Below are 15,983 nucleotides of genomic sequence, written 5' to 3' on the forward strand. Positions count from 1 at the left end.
TTTATTTGTTTTTTTTTAATCAGTACAGTATAGGGTAAACTTGTGTCAAGAGCAGGGGCGTAATTTGGGGGCAACTGGCCCCCAAGACTCAACTTGCCCCCCCAGCCTCAACTTGCCCCCTCACACCCCCAAGCCCTGAGAAGTAGCAGCAGCGGGTTTTCCATTCCTATCGAAATTCAAATGTGTCACCACATTAAGTTATATCTGTCTATCTATCTATCTATCTGTCTGTCTGTCTGTCTGTCTATCTATCTATCACACTCAGTGTTTGTTTTTCTGCCTATTTTGCTGAAATACCTTGCTTATGTGGCTTCAAAAAGCACATAATATAGCTCAAAATAAATAAAAAAACCAGCTGGTTAGGCTCGCTTCGCTCGCCAAACCATCTTCCCCCCACAACAAAAATCTAAAATGACGCCCCTGTTCAAGAGTACTATTTTCCTTTCCCAACAGCCTGCGGAATTGCAAGCGTGATTGCCGTGTCCTAGGCAAAGATTCATTTGTCATTCAGAGACATTAAACACCAAGGAGTCACCAGCCCTTCACTTTGTGCTCTTCCGCCTTGAGGTTATGTACATCTATCCCAGTCCACAGACACTTACTAGGACATTAGTGCCCTGGCTGGGCTTACGTTTATCATTAAGGGATGCCGTTGTTTGCCGTAATCATGTATGCAAAATTCCTTTTATTGCAAGTGAAAATAACATGTCCAAAGTAAAAAAAAAATAGTCTTTGAAAGCTCGTTATTTTAGTTTAAAGGTATTATACATTCTAATTAAGAACTGAATGCAGTTTTCGAAAAGTGGAGGGACCTTTTCTATCTAATGGGAGGAATTGTACCAGAACAAAACCAATGATTTACTAAGAATGGAATTTGTTTTCAGTTCTCAGATATAAATTCTTTTATGCTGATTACTGAATGACATTGCGGGAGACTAAAACATCATAAGGGTCTCCAAAAACTGTGAAGTAGATATGTAAACATTCTCTCTCTCTCTCTCTCTCTCTCTCTCTCTCTCTCTCTCTCTCTCTCTCTCTCTCTCTCTCTCTCTCTCTCTCTCGTAGCGTCTTAGCTTGTCGGTCGAAAACAGTTGACTGTAATAAATCGAAATTTTTCCCGAGAATGTAAATTAACTATGTAGGCTATATTTTGCCTTTTTCTTGTATTTTCTTCAATATTACAGATTGGTTTTTGTGCGGATCATGTAAACCTTAAAGAAATTATTCCCAAGATGGTTACTTTGCAAGGTCCTAGACCGTGACCAGATCCTTACGTGATACACCTCATACGACTCCCAGAACCCCTTAATTGGAATGAGTTGGCCCCCTTGCATGCTATTCTTCGCCTGTTGTCATAATCTTTACAGGATATTACTGGTTGGGCACAGGACCCACTAGTTGGTCTTGATTGAGAGGTAACTTCTTCGAGTCTTAGTGGAAGGATTGCCAAGATCAAGTCTCTTGATCATGCCATGATCAGGTCTCTTGACCGTAAGGTGACGGCTTTGTGTTCTTGAGTGAGATGAAACGTCTTTAATCTGAAAGTTTCATAATAGATGCAGTCCTTATATAGTATCACTATTTTCTCAATTATACATGATACATCTGTTGATAGCTACCTTTCGTAAAGAGTTTGTGATGCTAATATTTTCCCAGGTTAGTACAGGATCATCACATTCTATATCCGTTTGTGGTAGTCGTTTAGGGGAAAGGCTAAGCTCAAGGTCACTAGGACTTGAAGGTGATGTAACTTTTATGCATGTATGGATATTAGAACAGTAAAGATTTGTTACCTATTTACTACACATAGTTGTACTTGATTTGCTGTCTGTTTAGGCTTGGAAAATATTATTCCATAAGTAGTAAGCAACTGGAGAAAAAAGTCACAATTAGCATCTCAGATGTATAGGTGTAGGTGCCACAATAACAAACCATTTCTCATTTTTTGTGAATTTTACTTGATACTGTATCGTGAATAATAGACTTAATACTCTGTATTTAATATGATTCCATATTTATGTGAATTGCAATCGGGGTATAATCCCAGAATTCTATCGTTGTGTTAAATTGCATAGTATTTAGTAGTTGGAAACTTTTCCATCTCTCAAGACATGGTCACACACTCCCCCGTCACCCTTCTGGACCACAAAAGATTCGGCAGTACGCACTCAGTGTTGCTGGAGTTCCCCAAGGACGATTGATGTGTTGGACATTAGTGATTCACAAAGTGTGTATGATAGACTGTTACTGATTTAAGGTAAATAGTGAATTATCACAGGCACAATTGTTGTTTGTTTGTAACCATGACATGAGCCTTAGCGGCTACTTGGGAAATACGGTTTTCCGCCGCTGGGGAGCCATGGCCCTGCTGTCAGAAAAGGGAATTTCCAAAGAACAGTGCAAAACCGAATCCTCGTAGCGATTGCTGTAACTGCTGTTATTGTATGACTTTTTCCAGTTGAAGTGATCATTTGATTTCGAGAACACTGTGCATCACAAAATGGCACTATGCACAGCGGGTGTTTTCTGAGCTCTGAAGGCGCAGGTTTGTCTTGTAAATATCGCTATTGTGTATATGAAGTGAAGTGATATTAAGCTATGTCTAAGAACATTTCACTGAAAACGTCCTTCATGTAGGCCACTGCCCACTTACATTGCATTGTGACCAAGTATATAGTAGAACAACGGTGACTAACAACAAACATTACATAAGAGTGACGTGTTTGTGGAGGAATGTGACCACAGAAGGGTATAGATAATTGGCCATGTTGCCCTCCAAAATATGAATCAGTTAGTGTGTTTCGTTTAAGAGTTCCTTGACATCTTACTGTTTTTGAGAAACGACGAAACGTAAGAAGTGTTTTTGTGAATGGAATGTTGAAGTCGTACATTGATAATTTTTTGCGCTGTTGCATTCAAATCCATAATTACTTTCATTTTCTTGGGTTCTAAGCAATTGACTTACAGCCCATATGAAAATACTAGGTTTGGGAACGCAGAACTTACAGTAATGGTGTAGACAAGCTCCTTAAGTTCCCAATTCATTGTTGTTACTGTAGTATATTAATATTATATTTAGTGTAATATCACCATGCAGTTGACCGCCAGGATGATGCAATCGGCAAATGGGTAGATTGTTACTAACATGAAACTTGTTTGTAGGTTTGGTTATTTTATTCAAGCTGTTCATAAAACGAATATTTCAACTTATTGAATTAAAATATATGGATAAAATACTGATTTATATTATAATTTAAAACAAATAAGTTATAGGGAGCGTATTTAATAAAGTTTGTTCTACAGTCTCTCTCTCTCTCTCTCTCTCTCTCTCTCTCTCTCTCTCTCTCTCTCTATATATATATATATATATACATATATATATATATATATATATATATATATATATATATATATATATATATATATATATATATATATATATATTTATATTTATATAATTATATACAATGGTTCTAATCATGTGTTTCTCAGAAATAAATTTGACACATCGGAATCAAACCCGTCTCTCAAAGTAAAGGCAAGGGTGCTACCAACTGATCCACACAGGTGAAACATACAGGAGGAGCTTGGTCAGTGAGTTCAAAATGGAAAAACAGATAGATTGTAAAAGATTTACATTATGCTTAAGGTGACTGATTTTTTTTTCTTTTAGTTCTGACGTAGTAAAATAAGACTATCTCGCCCTTCAATGACACCAAAAACGGTATCCTAGCATGAAAACTAACTTTACCTGAACCAATCAGAAAATATCGTTGAATGGAAAACTCGGCTACAGCAAGGTGTACCAAGGTGTAATGTTTGCATGTATATATATATACATATATATATATATATATATATATATATATATATATATATATATATATATATATATATATATATATATATCTCAATGGGGAGGCGGATATAAAGACTTGTTAAAAGGGTCAATTTATTCCCGACGTTTCGTAATGTCTTCATTACATTTTAGAGTGCTATACAAAATAAATAACATAAATTACAAAAGGCTATAAATTTAGAATTAAAAATTAAGATTACACAATGGATTCCAAATTAAAAAATGAAGGTACGCATAGACTCTCATCGTGGAGTAAGCCATAGGACAGGCAGTAAAATTGCAAACCCAGGGTTTTTGAATATTAGAAATCATTCTAGAATGTGTAAAACCTCATTTGAAAATAAGAACTTTTCTGTTTTAGGGCGAGCTTCTAGCAGCCATGAATGGGCCATTTTGGAATCGTTAATGATTAAACAACTCGTCCCCTTGTTATACAGACAAACCTCTGCCGGCACACTGTACCTCTCTTTAGTCTTTCGTGTCTGTTCAGTTTTAACATTGCCACTGAATAGGTTGCTCCAGATCTGCTTACTTTTTATACTGTATATATACATTTTTTTAGATATATTTTTTTTTTTAAGGTGTCCTTTTTAATTGTTCCTTCTATTTTTTTATTTTTTAATTTGTAATCCATTGTGCAATTTTAATGTTTTAAATTTAAATTTATAGCGTTTTTTGTAATTTGTTACTTATTTTGTACAGCCCTCGAAAATGTAATGAAGACATTACGAAACGTCGGAAATAAATTGACCCTTTTTAACAAGTCTTTATGTCCACCTCCCCATTGATGTATATTTGGCTGTGGCCACGCTGTTTGATATATATATATATATATATATATATATATATATATATATATATATATATATATATATATATATATATATATATATATATATATATAGATAGATAGATAGATAGATAGATAGATATTTTCTGATTGGTCTAGGTAAAGTTAGTTTTCATGCTAGGATACCGTTTTTGTGTCATTGAAAAGCCAGATAATTTCATTTTACTACATTAGATCTGAAGAAAATATAAGTCACCTTAATCATAATGTAAACCTTCTACAATCTACAAGGCTATATGCGTTTCCATTTTGACCTCACTGACCAAGCCCCTCCAAGAGGGACAAATTTTAAATTGCCTTTTCATCATCCACCCAGAGAGATTTTTATTTGTTATGTTAAATAATGTTCTAACCACTGACATTTTTTCCCTAATGGCCTCTTGCAACCACACCCCCACAGGAGCAGTTGAAATTACATTTTTTGTAATATACTCACTGAGACCTTTCATTTCAAGCCTTTCCATTTAGAAATAACAGAAGCACATTGAAATTTCATCTTAACTCTGACTTTATTGGTTAACTATGAGCTAAACACACTGCCCGTAGATTAGTACACGATCAAAAAATCATGTACATAAGCAGGAGAAGGTTTACACTAAGATAATATTACAACTATTGAACTAAAATTTGGAAAGTAACAGAGCATTGAAATTTCAGCATCTAAACAGATTTGCATCTTGGTTAAAAATGTTGCAGATGATGTAGGTGTACACTATGATAATTACAGTTGTTAAGCTAGAACATAACTTCTTAACATTGACCTTACCATATCAGTGCTCAACAGGAACCCTGTCTCAGGATTCACAACCCAGAGGCTAACTGAAATTTCACCATCTTGATGTTGACCGAATCATTGCATTACGCTCCAGGCATCCTGCAGATAGATTGTAGAAGATTTACATCGTGCTGATAGTTTCCGGTGGGGGGGGGGATAGTGCCGTCAGTGCATCTCTTGTGGTGCACTGTGGGCATTACTTAAGGTTCTTAGCAGCGTCTCTTCGGCCCATAGCTGCAACCCCTTTCATTCCTTTTACTGTACCTCTGTTCATATTCTCTTTCTTCCTTCTTACTTTCCATCCTCTTCTCACAATTGTTTCATAGTGCAACTGCGAGGTTTTCCTCCTGGTTCACCTTTAAAACCTTTCGATTATCAATTTCCCTTCCAGCTCTGAATGACCTCAGGTCCAAGTACTTGGCCTTGGGCCAAAATTCTATATTCCATCATGCTGACAGTAGATCTTTCAAACTGAAGGTTGAAAAGAAACAGTAAGATACTGAGATTTCAGCATCTGAACGCTGGTCTTATCACTTCATTACATACTCAAAAATCTGACCCAGTGGCAAATAAGGCGGGCAAGGGATAGGTGTGTACCATCTATTAAACTAAACTAAAGCTTGGAAAGAAGCATAACACGATGGTATTTCAGTATCTTAATGCTGTAGCCTATGTGTAGTAAAGGGTCTTCTGCACAGTGCAGGTGAGTTAGTAAAGAAAATTTCGAGTTTTTTTTATTTTTATTTTACCATAGAAAAATATTTTTCAACAGCAAGGTAGATTTAATTGTAATTTCTTGATGCTAGCTATGCGCAGCAAAACAAAAAAGAAAAGATACAAAGAATTTATGACCTTTTATTGAAAACTCATTTAGCTATTTTTTTCTTTCGTCGGTTAGTGTTCATGCGAGAATATTGACTTTTGGTGTTATTTTAAAGCAAAGTAATTGCACTTGAATTAGCTACATCAAAAATGTAAATCAGCCCAATTTTATAGGTAATAAATTTCTATGCTGCGCTGGAAAAAATTATTTACCTATAATAGTAACAGATAGGTAATAGCTTACACTACGCAAAATTACAATAAATTTCCTTTCCAGCGATACACGGTCTAGAGAGAGTGGCTTTACAACGCTATTCATTACAGCCTTTACCCAGTAAAATAAAGTATATTACTGTCATTTTTTTTTTACATTTTGGGCACTCCAGGTAATTGCGCCTCACGGCAAAGGTGATAAGATTAGATTGAAAGAGTGGTTGGTATTTACCATTCTTTTTTTTTTTTCAAAGCTATAATCAATGAGTCACGAGTGAACGCCATAAGCGGAACTTGACTTTTTTGTTAAACCAAAGTATGACAAGAGTAACCCGCCAAGTTTGGTATCTCGATTATTATTATTATTATTATTATTATTATTATTACAACAAAGAGTCTAACGGAATAGCCTAACTGAGGAATAGCTTCCCGTGTTATCTTGGCTAATTCAGATTTCATGAGAATGATTTTCAGTCCCGTAAAAACGAGGCAAACCAGGCTCAGGAGAAGTATGAATTATCTTTGCTTTGATCTTAGGCTTACTTAAGTATATCGTCGGTACCTAACTGATAAGGGATATCAGATAATACCAGAGGCGCGAAATCACCCGCATTAGTATGAACCAATATCCGCTTTGACTCGTAAAGGTTACCAAGATTTACGTTCCAAGATTCATTTTAACCGAAGCCATATTGGCCTGCAGGCTTAAACAACACGCCGTTAATCCAGCGTTTGGAAATACAGATTAAAACTATAAGCATAAGAAAATATATATATATATATTTTTTTTTTTCATCGCAGCTTACCTTTCCCTCGGCACCATCAACAGTTTCGTTTTCAGAGCTTTTATAAACACTCTTTAATCCTTTCATTTTATACACGCACACACACACACACACACACACACACACACATATATATATATATATATATATATATATATATATATATATATATATATATATATATATATATATATATATATATATATATATATATATATATATATATATATATATATATATATATATATATATATATATATATATGAAACAGGAGTTACCACTTCTCTCCCTTTCCTCGAAATCGAAGCTGTTGGTATTTCCCACACCTGTATTACTCAAGAGAACGGACTTCTCTCTCTCTCTCTCTCTCTCTCTCTCTCTCTCTCTCTCTCTCTCTCTCTCTGTGTCGGGGGTGTGTTTTAAGCCTTGTTGGTGTGGAGTACTCTCTTACAGACAGTCGTGCAACATTGTGTACTGTAGATACTGGAGTCATCTTACGTAGCAACATCTTTTCTCTAGTATCTATGAATTTACTTTCATAGATGTTCTTACAGAGGGTTGCTTCGATCTACATCAGTAACTGCCAAGAACTTTGATAGTGAACTGAAAATGTCAGTGTCAGAAGGTCCATTTCTATTATTATATATATATATATATATATATATATATATATATATATATATATATATATATATAGATAGATAGATAGATAGATAGATAGATAGATAGATAGATAGATAGATAGATAGATAGATAATGCAAGATCGATGACATTTTTTTTTTTCGAGGAAATTGACCTTACCTATCAGGTGTCACTGAAGTCGTCGATGTCTTTTGCAGTTACTTGAAAATGTTTTGCAAAAAATATTAGAGAGTGAACGGAAAAAGATTGGTCCCCGAAATAACTGAGTGAACGGAGAAGAAAATTTCAATCTACTTTCCGGTCTGCGTGATGATTCAGAAGCTTCTTCGGGAGTGTCATTAGGAACGAAAAGGAAGCCGGAGTTAGTTTAAAGATCCCGGGAAAAAGAGAGTGTAAGATAGTCCGCCGATGCTATTAAGTCGGTTCAAGTTCAAGCATTAGCTTGAAGGTTGAACATTGCTTCCGTTTTGCACTTCAGAACAGCCCTTTATGATGCCAGTTCACTAGTAAACCGCATCTGTCTTTTCTTCTTACACAGCTGCGTATGTGTGAGAAATGCGCACGCACACCGACGTGTATAACTGTTGGGCATTTAGTGATATCATTGCTTGTTTAAAACCCTGTCAAGTGGCTAGCAGCTGCAAGCATTTCTGTATTATTTCGTTCATAGGCCTCGCATCTTCCGAAATTAAGACCCAAGGATGTCAAGCACAGTTATATGTAAATCCTCAAGACCTCAGTCGTGTCGTCGGCTGTATGAAAACTTGAAGTTTTTTCGCAACTGATGTGGATTTCCGTTACATTGCGTAACGTAATTTAATCTTTGGAGGTATTCATCCATCGATTCACGATTCAGGTTGGTTTTGTATGGAATTATTAAGTTTGGTTTTAAATGGATTTTTTTTTTTTGCGTAGGATGTGAGTACTTTACTAACACAGATATATAAGGCGGTGCCCTTTGATCTGTTCAACGTAAATCTACGAAGGATGAAGTCGCGGATATCACACCAGCGTCCTTCCCACTTCCACACAGAGAGCATCCTAGGCCTAGCACTAGGTTTTCCGATCGTTATGAAGTCGACGCCAGTGAATGAAGCCGTGAAAAGTAATGAAGTTTCAGTTTTCTTTGCTGCCGTAAACTAACGGGAAAACCACAGACCAGTGACCTTTTCTTTCTTAAGATAAGTTACTCTGACGCAGTTAGAGACTTTCTGAGGTGGGGATAGCATCACCGTCTCATAAATGACGCGCTAATTTTACTCATCGACGCTTTTTTTTATATAATTATAAGTACTAATTTCTCCATAAATTTTAATTTGTAGGTTTACTGAAAGTCTCTTTGTCTGTTGCTTTGTGTCTTCTTCAATGATAGACTGGTGTTTTGTTTGTTTTTGTATGCTTGTTTCCCCCTTAGAAAACATGTGGAAGATTAAAAAATATGACTTGTTGTCCCCTAATTATTGCGTTAAAACCGGAGCTAGTGATTAGATGTGGAATGTTAGTGTTGCAAAATAACATTAATCAAAATATGCAAATACATATTATGCTGTCATCATTAAACCTTCTCTCTCTCTCTCTCTCTCTCTCTCTCTCTCTCTCTCTCTCTCTCTCCATGCTATAACTGTTCTCATACAGGAGCTTTCTCATTTTATCTGCAATGTCTAATTAGGCAAGGGTCATAGATGCAATGCCTTGTGAATATAAATGTTGTGTCTTTGTCACTTAGTCTGAGCCCTAATTTTAGAAAGCTTTGCTGGTAGATATCCTCTAAATATGACGTTTCTTTCCAGGTTCTGGATCGTCACTGCCATCAGAGGTTGCCCATTGGACTTGTGAACTAGACCGGGTTATATTTAAGAAACAAGAGACTCCGTCTTTTTACCAGTGGTTTGTGATAAATTTTCAAATGTGAATCGTGCTAGTTGCTAATTTATTTGTCCTCAGTTCCTTGCTCAATGTGATTGTGGTACCACGATTTTATAGCTTATAGAGCAAAAATTGAGGTTTTGGCACCGTGTCCATAATAATGAACACATTTCTAAGTATATGAAAATTAAAATGATTGTGTATTCCATGCATTTTGGAGAATCGAGAAGTTTGCATCATGGTGACTCAAGGCTCTACTCGAAATTCAGTTCACAGTGGTATGACGGAACCAGGACCCTGGACGCAACCATCCAGGAATTACACCCGCCGTGATATTTTCTTTGGAAAGTATTTCAAGGCTGTCAATACATTTGGCAGACAGGTGCTGCATCTTGTGTTTATCTCAATCTACTCCACATTGGACACCAAACAAGGGAGCCTGCCGGTGCATGACTATTGGCATGACACTCTCGGCTGGTCACAGACTCAGTACAGAAATGCCTTCACAACACAGGAAAGAGAACTTCTGAAAACTGATCCGAAGGGACCTCATTTTGTATGTGATATCACTCTCCTGTTTAAACTCATTGTGAAAATCTTGGGCAACATAACTGAGCCATTCATGCAAGAGCTACGGGACTTGAAAAATTTAAGAAATATGGTGTGCCACGAGGGTCTGGATGTAGAAGAAGCAGATCTGCAGAATCGTATTATCGCTTTACAGGACATCTGCGAGAAAATCCTCGAAGGCGTGTGTTCTGTGACAGGTGAGGACATAAGCGGTCATTTGAAAGAGATCAAAGATGGTCTTGAGGACCTGTTGGAAGCGAAAATTGAGGTTTCTGACGTTCAGTCATATTTAGAAGACGTCGAGTGCTTTAGGCAACAAAAACACTCAAAACTAATTATGGAAGGTCGACAAGAACTGATGAGTATATATGCTAATGCGAAGATCTTAAATCCTTGCTCATGGTTAAGTGATCACAAGTTTACTGAATTTACTGTAGACAGGATTTTTACTACTCTCGTTATTGTAAATAGTGGATGTCGTATTTTAATGTGTGATATTTTGAATGTCAATCTCATGAAAATGAGGTTTGTGCCAAGGTTAGTTATTATATCAGGAGTAATGGGTGCCGGTAAAACTTCTCTTCATCGCCATATTCTTCATGAATGGTGCAGTCATTCCCCGGCCATTTTTGGTTTATCCTCAATAGACATAGTTATTGGTATTGAGTTACGGACAGTAAGTAGTGGCTCACTCGTTCAGTTTTTGAGAGAACAGCTGCTAAAATCAACGTGTCGTCTCTTCAGTGAATCTGATATCATTCCTTTGTTACAAGAAATGAATGTTTTGTTTTGTATTGATGGGATGGATGAAGCAGGCGTGCATGGCAAAATGCTTGTAAGAGAAATTGTAAATAAGTTTACTAACAGCCGTATCATTATAACAACGAGACCAGAGTACACTTTGGAGTTGATGCAAATGGCAGAAGACCACATTGTGCTCAAAATAGAAGGTTTTGATGAACAGGGTAAAATGCAATTTGTTAACAAAGTTTTTGCCGTTAAATACCCCGTTGCTCAAAATCGTTTAAGCCAGACTGCTAGGTTCTTACATTTCATGTCTACTACGTGCCAGGCAATAAGTAACCACCTTACTCTTCCTTTGTCACTTTCACTTTTGGTTGTACTCTGGTGTGATGACACTGTGGATGTCACTTCCATATCCACCCTCACACACCTTTATTGTAGGATTTACGACTTATGTCAGAGGAAATTAGTTTCGCGATTAGAAGCAGCAGCCTCAGACCACACTGTATCTCTTAGCCGCAAGGTCAGTCGTTGGTTGACTGAGCTTGGTCGCGTTGCTTGGAATATGTTATGTCAAGATGAACTCCATATCAGTGAAGAGCAGTCAAGATATCTTATGAATCAGTGTGAAAAGGAGAACATCGATCCCATTCAGACCATGTCTGCTTTTCTGAACTGTGAAATCAGAGAAACACTCGTGGAAACTAAGTATTACTTTTCATTCCATCACTTAACAAGCCAGGAATTTCTGGCCGCCTTGTATATCAGTGAAGAAGTAGAAAAAAATAATTCAGTCGCCGATATCTTTAAAGTCATAGATTCCCCGAGGTATCAACAGCTTCTGATGTATGTCACAGGTCTTCTTAAGAGAAATGGAAACCTTAACACGACAGTAGCGAGCCAAATAAAGTCAGCTTTCCTAATTGACATTGGAGTACACCCTAGTGATTGTAGCACTTGGTGGAAACTCCTGCGAGAGGCTGAAGGGGAATATTCTATGTCTGTGGTGATAGGGTCAGTTGTAAATCAGACAAATGTGTGGATCGTTAGCTCTTTAGAGCCGAAAGAGGAAACTGAAGACAAACTTAATATACTAAAAACAACAGGTGCTTCTCCTTTGGAACTGATAATGGAAATTCATTATACCACCGTCTTTAGTAAATGTAAAGAGTTACAGGAAATACTCAGGCTAATTGGAACAAGTCAGAAGACCAAAGTAAAACTCTATGTGGAAAAGGAATTTAATTCACCGGGACATCAGGAAACCAATGATAGTTACACAGTCCCGCTTTTTGAGAGCAACTGTATGGTAATATTTAAAGGCCATGCCGGAAAAGCTCTAATGGCGGCACTCAGCAGTGCAACAAATGTACAGTCACTTTATATAAGGGTGTCTACGCTGGAGGCACTCCACGCACTGAAAGCGAGCATGAAAACTCATGAACACTGGAAGAATACGTTCAAGCCTCAAGCAAGGTGGTCTTTGAAATTTTTAGAGTTATTTCTCGATATCAAGAGAGATGTATCCCCTGCAGATGTTCCTCGGCTGCATTACAAGAAAGAATTTGTCGTCAAATTAGCAAACATCTCTGATAGGGATGCTGTGTGGGCAGGTAAGGTTGTAGGCAACCTGAACCGAACTTACACATCCGTGATTTTTCAGTCATCGAGTTTGACCATATCTGGGATGAAAGAATTTTTGCATGCAGCCTCTGATATCACGATAAAAACGATACGAGTTTTGTCTCTCCATCCAGCAACAGTTGATCAGATGCAGTGTCTGGCGAAGAAATATCGTATCAAAATTGGCTGGGGTAATTCGTGATTTTTCCATGTTTACACGTCAGGTTAGCGTAGTCCGCAACGAGATCATCCGGTGCATTTGTAGTAAGGTAATACGGTTAGGATATATTTGTCAGATTCGTCCTGCTATTATTTTTGGTCGCTGCATATAGTCCTGTCACGAAGAATTATCAATAATGAGTTTAAGATGTTACCATTATATCTTTCCCAACACTTCATATCCACCCCATTTTTCATCCTCCCTTTTATTTTGTCACTGTTACTGTACTTCTGTTCTTAGTTACTGCCATTTTAGGTGACAAACCTCATTTCATATTGCATTCACGCACAGCATGTATTATGCCTCTCTCTCTCTCTCTCTCTCTCTCTCTCTCTCTCTCTCTCTCTCTCTCTCTCTCTCTCTCTCTCTCTCTCTCTGTGTGTGTGTGTGTGTGTGTGTAAGATTCTTGAGGTAATTTAACCCTTCCCTATGTTATTTCTGAATTTCTGATATGAATGGCAATTGCCTCTTCATGAAATTTGTTCCAGTCTCATTTCTGCCACGCCAGCTTGGTTTTCATTGTTTTATTTTTATTGACAGACTCCAGGCCTTAAAATATTTCAGGTCTATCAACCCTTGAACTGGAAAATAAAGCACAGGAAAGACATGAAAGACGGATTTCACAGTGCCCCTTAGCTCCACGCGGCGTTGGAGGCGCTGATGACGTTATTTATTGTATTGTACGAGTATTTATTTTTTTCCTTTGATATACATTTTTCCGCTTTATTATGACGTCATAAAGTGTTTCTGTACCCGTGCGACATCTATTTTGGTGCTAAAGTCTCATATTTTTCCGTAGTTTCTTCTTTATTCACAGTATATTTTGTCCCTCTTCAATTTATGTTTGTGTCTTCTTTCTGCGAGTACTTCCAGTTCTCTCCTTTCTCTCCCGTCTTCCTCCATGTTATACAGCATACATATAGTGCAATCACATGTTGCAGAATGCACAAAACATTCAATAACCTTTAAGTAGTATGTGTACCATAAGAACTGAGATTACGGGCTGCTCTACGAGCAAGAGCCAGTGCTGGCATAAAGCCAGCTCAGTCAAAAACAATAATAATATTTGTGAAACATGAGAGTATATAACAAAGTATTGCACTACTCATTTCCAGTTTAAATATTGTGAGATATGTACTTCCTTTTGAAACATGTTTCAGAGATCATTGAAGTTGAAAAACGTCAGGATATTGGTGAACTGCGTCAGATTTATTTAATAACTCTACCCTTGGTGTGCTGAGTGATGTGAAAGTGGCAAAATGTTGTTATATTAAATGAATGTTTTACCCTATGAAGGTAATTGGAAAACAGGAAGGGTGGGTCGAAATGTTTTCTTCATTGTACAAAGGCGTGGACAAAAGGTCCTATGAGATGACTTCTCTCGTTCGATTTGTCTTCTAAAAACAATGAAAGTGTTTTACTCATCTTATGAGTTGATGTTATCTAATGAACAGTTTTTGCGGCTGTGCCAGTTTGTCCCAGTTATATAGGCCTATTTGTTTTTAATGAAGGTTTCTTAAAGCTGTTATTCCTGGGTATTTCTGCAGTATCTTTTTTACTTAATCAAGTTTTGCACATTTAACCAAAGATACAGTTCTTTATGGCAATGAGCCATTTGATAAATCACTTTGAGATAATTCAAAGTAGAATTCAAGATGAGTATTTTTCTTACAGTACTTTGTATATAATTTATATATCAAATAAAAATTCAGAAATCAGACTCTGCTTATTACTCTTCCTGAAAACTTTCGATGGAGCCTTTCAACTTTGGTTTTGATAATTGCTTACTTGGGTGAGCTGAAAAAATATAGAACAATAATTACCTTTAAACCGTGTCACAAAGGCAGAGGAAGTGTGATTATATCAAGCACGTGATGTTGACATTTTCATGGTACTGACGGGTTTGAGTTACTGCTAAATTATTTTTTCATACAAACGTTCACTGACAGTTACCAAGAGTGAGAGAGTTAAACTGGAAAATACTAGGGGTACTCGTAAGAGTGAGGGGTGATTCGTAGTGTTGGACGACCATCCAAAAGTTCATGTTTTTCCTTGAACGCGCAAAAATCCATACGTTTCCTTCTTTAAGAAATGTACGAAGAAGTTAAATTCTGTGGTTTCCTCTTGGTACCATGAAATCAACCCTGAACTTTGACAAGAAAAGTGTCTGTTATCACATGCAAGATTCATGATGCGTTGTAAGTAACATGATAACGACGGATAGCCCCCACGGTTTACATTATAGCATCACGAGTGTCAAACTTTTTCATGGTTTTGTAAACCACAGCAAGTCATGAAAATGCTTCTTTTGCATAGGGGATTGTTGTTTAGTTCAAGATAACATTCGCCGTCTGATGGTTAGGGGGATTTCCAGTTTTATCGTCGTGATTTAATCAGTTTCTTTATTTAATTCAGTATATGTGGCGGTGCCATGAAATCAGCAAGTTTTGGTATTATTGTTTTTTCAACCAACGTGTTTTGGGTCTGACTTTAACGCAGATACTGGGACGGAACATTTGTGTCTTGAAATGCATCAGATCTCATTATACCCCAGATATGTCTAGGTTTCGTCTGCTGAAACAATCAGCAATCGTGAAAAGCTAAAAAGCCTTTAGTAGGTTAGGACGTCCCAAAATTGAGAACTCATCCCTTCCAGAAAGGAAAGGACCAGTTTTGACGCCATAGATTTGTATTAATTGTAAAGCACGAGACCAAATACATTTGCAGTAATGCTTCTTACTGTGTGGAATTCTGCTGATTTGTGAAGGATTGCCGAGTGAATGAAGGGAGAAATAAAGCAGTCGGTTGACTGAAACCCACTACCATTTGTAAGCGGCCTGGGTTGTATGACGTTTGTGATCCAGACTATTGATAACAAACCCAGTTTTCACCGCAGTAAATACTCTTTTGAACACAAATCAGATCACAGTGTTTGTCATTTTCTCAAGAAGGAATTCATGTTATATACATACTGGTGTATATATATATATATATATATATATATATATATATA

General features: G+C 36.9%; 1 protein-coding gene across 5 annotated transcripts; it reads left to right on the plus strand.

Annotated features, from left to right (window-relative positions):
- Positions 1–2,106: 2,106 nt before the first annotated feature.
- Positions 2,107–14,690, plus strand: LOC136838780 (uncharacterized). 5 transcript variants are annotated; one of them, XM_067104301.1, is made up of 2 exons: positions 2,107–2,257; positions 9,738–14,690. In XM_067104301.1, the coding sequence occupies exon 2, from the start codon at positions 10,052–10,054 to the stop codon at positions 12,950–12,952; it is 2,901 nt and encodes a 966-aa protein (XP_066960402.1). In that variant the 5' UTR covers positions 2,107–2,257; positions 9,738–10,051; the 3' UTR covers positions 12,953–14,690. The 5 variants fall into 5 exon arrangements, 4 of the variants coding, with proteins under 4 accessions (XP_066960402.1, XP_066960403.1, XP_066960406.1 ...); XM_067104302.1 differs by having other exon boundaries at positions 2,118–2,545; XR_010853110.1 differs by lacking the exon at positions 9,738–14,690 and adding an exon at positions 8,863–8,999 and having other exon boundaries at positions 2,146–2,257.
- Positions 14,691–15,983: the final 1,293 nt, after the last annotated feature.

The sequence above is a fragment of the Macrobrachium rosenbergii genome, chromosome 5 (assembly GCF_040412425.1).
Source record: "Macrobrachium rosenbergii isolate ZJJX-2024 chromosome 5, ASM4041242v1, whole genome shotgun sequence".
Taxonomy (NCBI): domain Eukaryota; kingdom Metazoa; phylum Arthropoda; class Malacostraca; order Decapoda; family Palaemonidae; genus Macrobrachium; species Macrobrachium rosenbergii.

Coding starts and splice junctions, on each gene's coding strand:
- LOC136838780 (XM_067104301.1), top strand. CDS start 10,052: ATGGTGACTCAAGGCTCTACTCGAAATTCAGTTCACAGTGGTATGACG.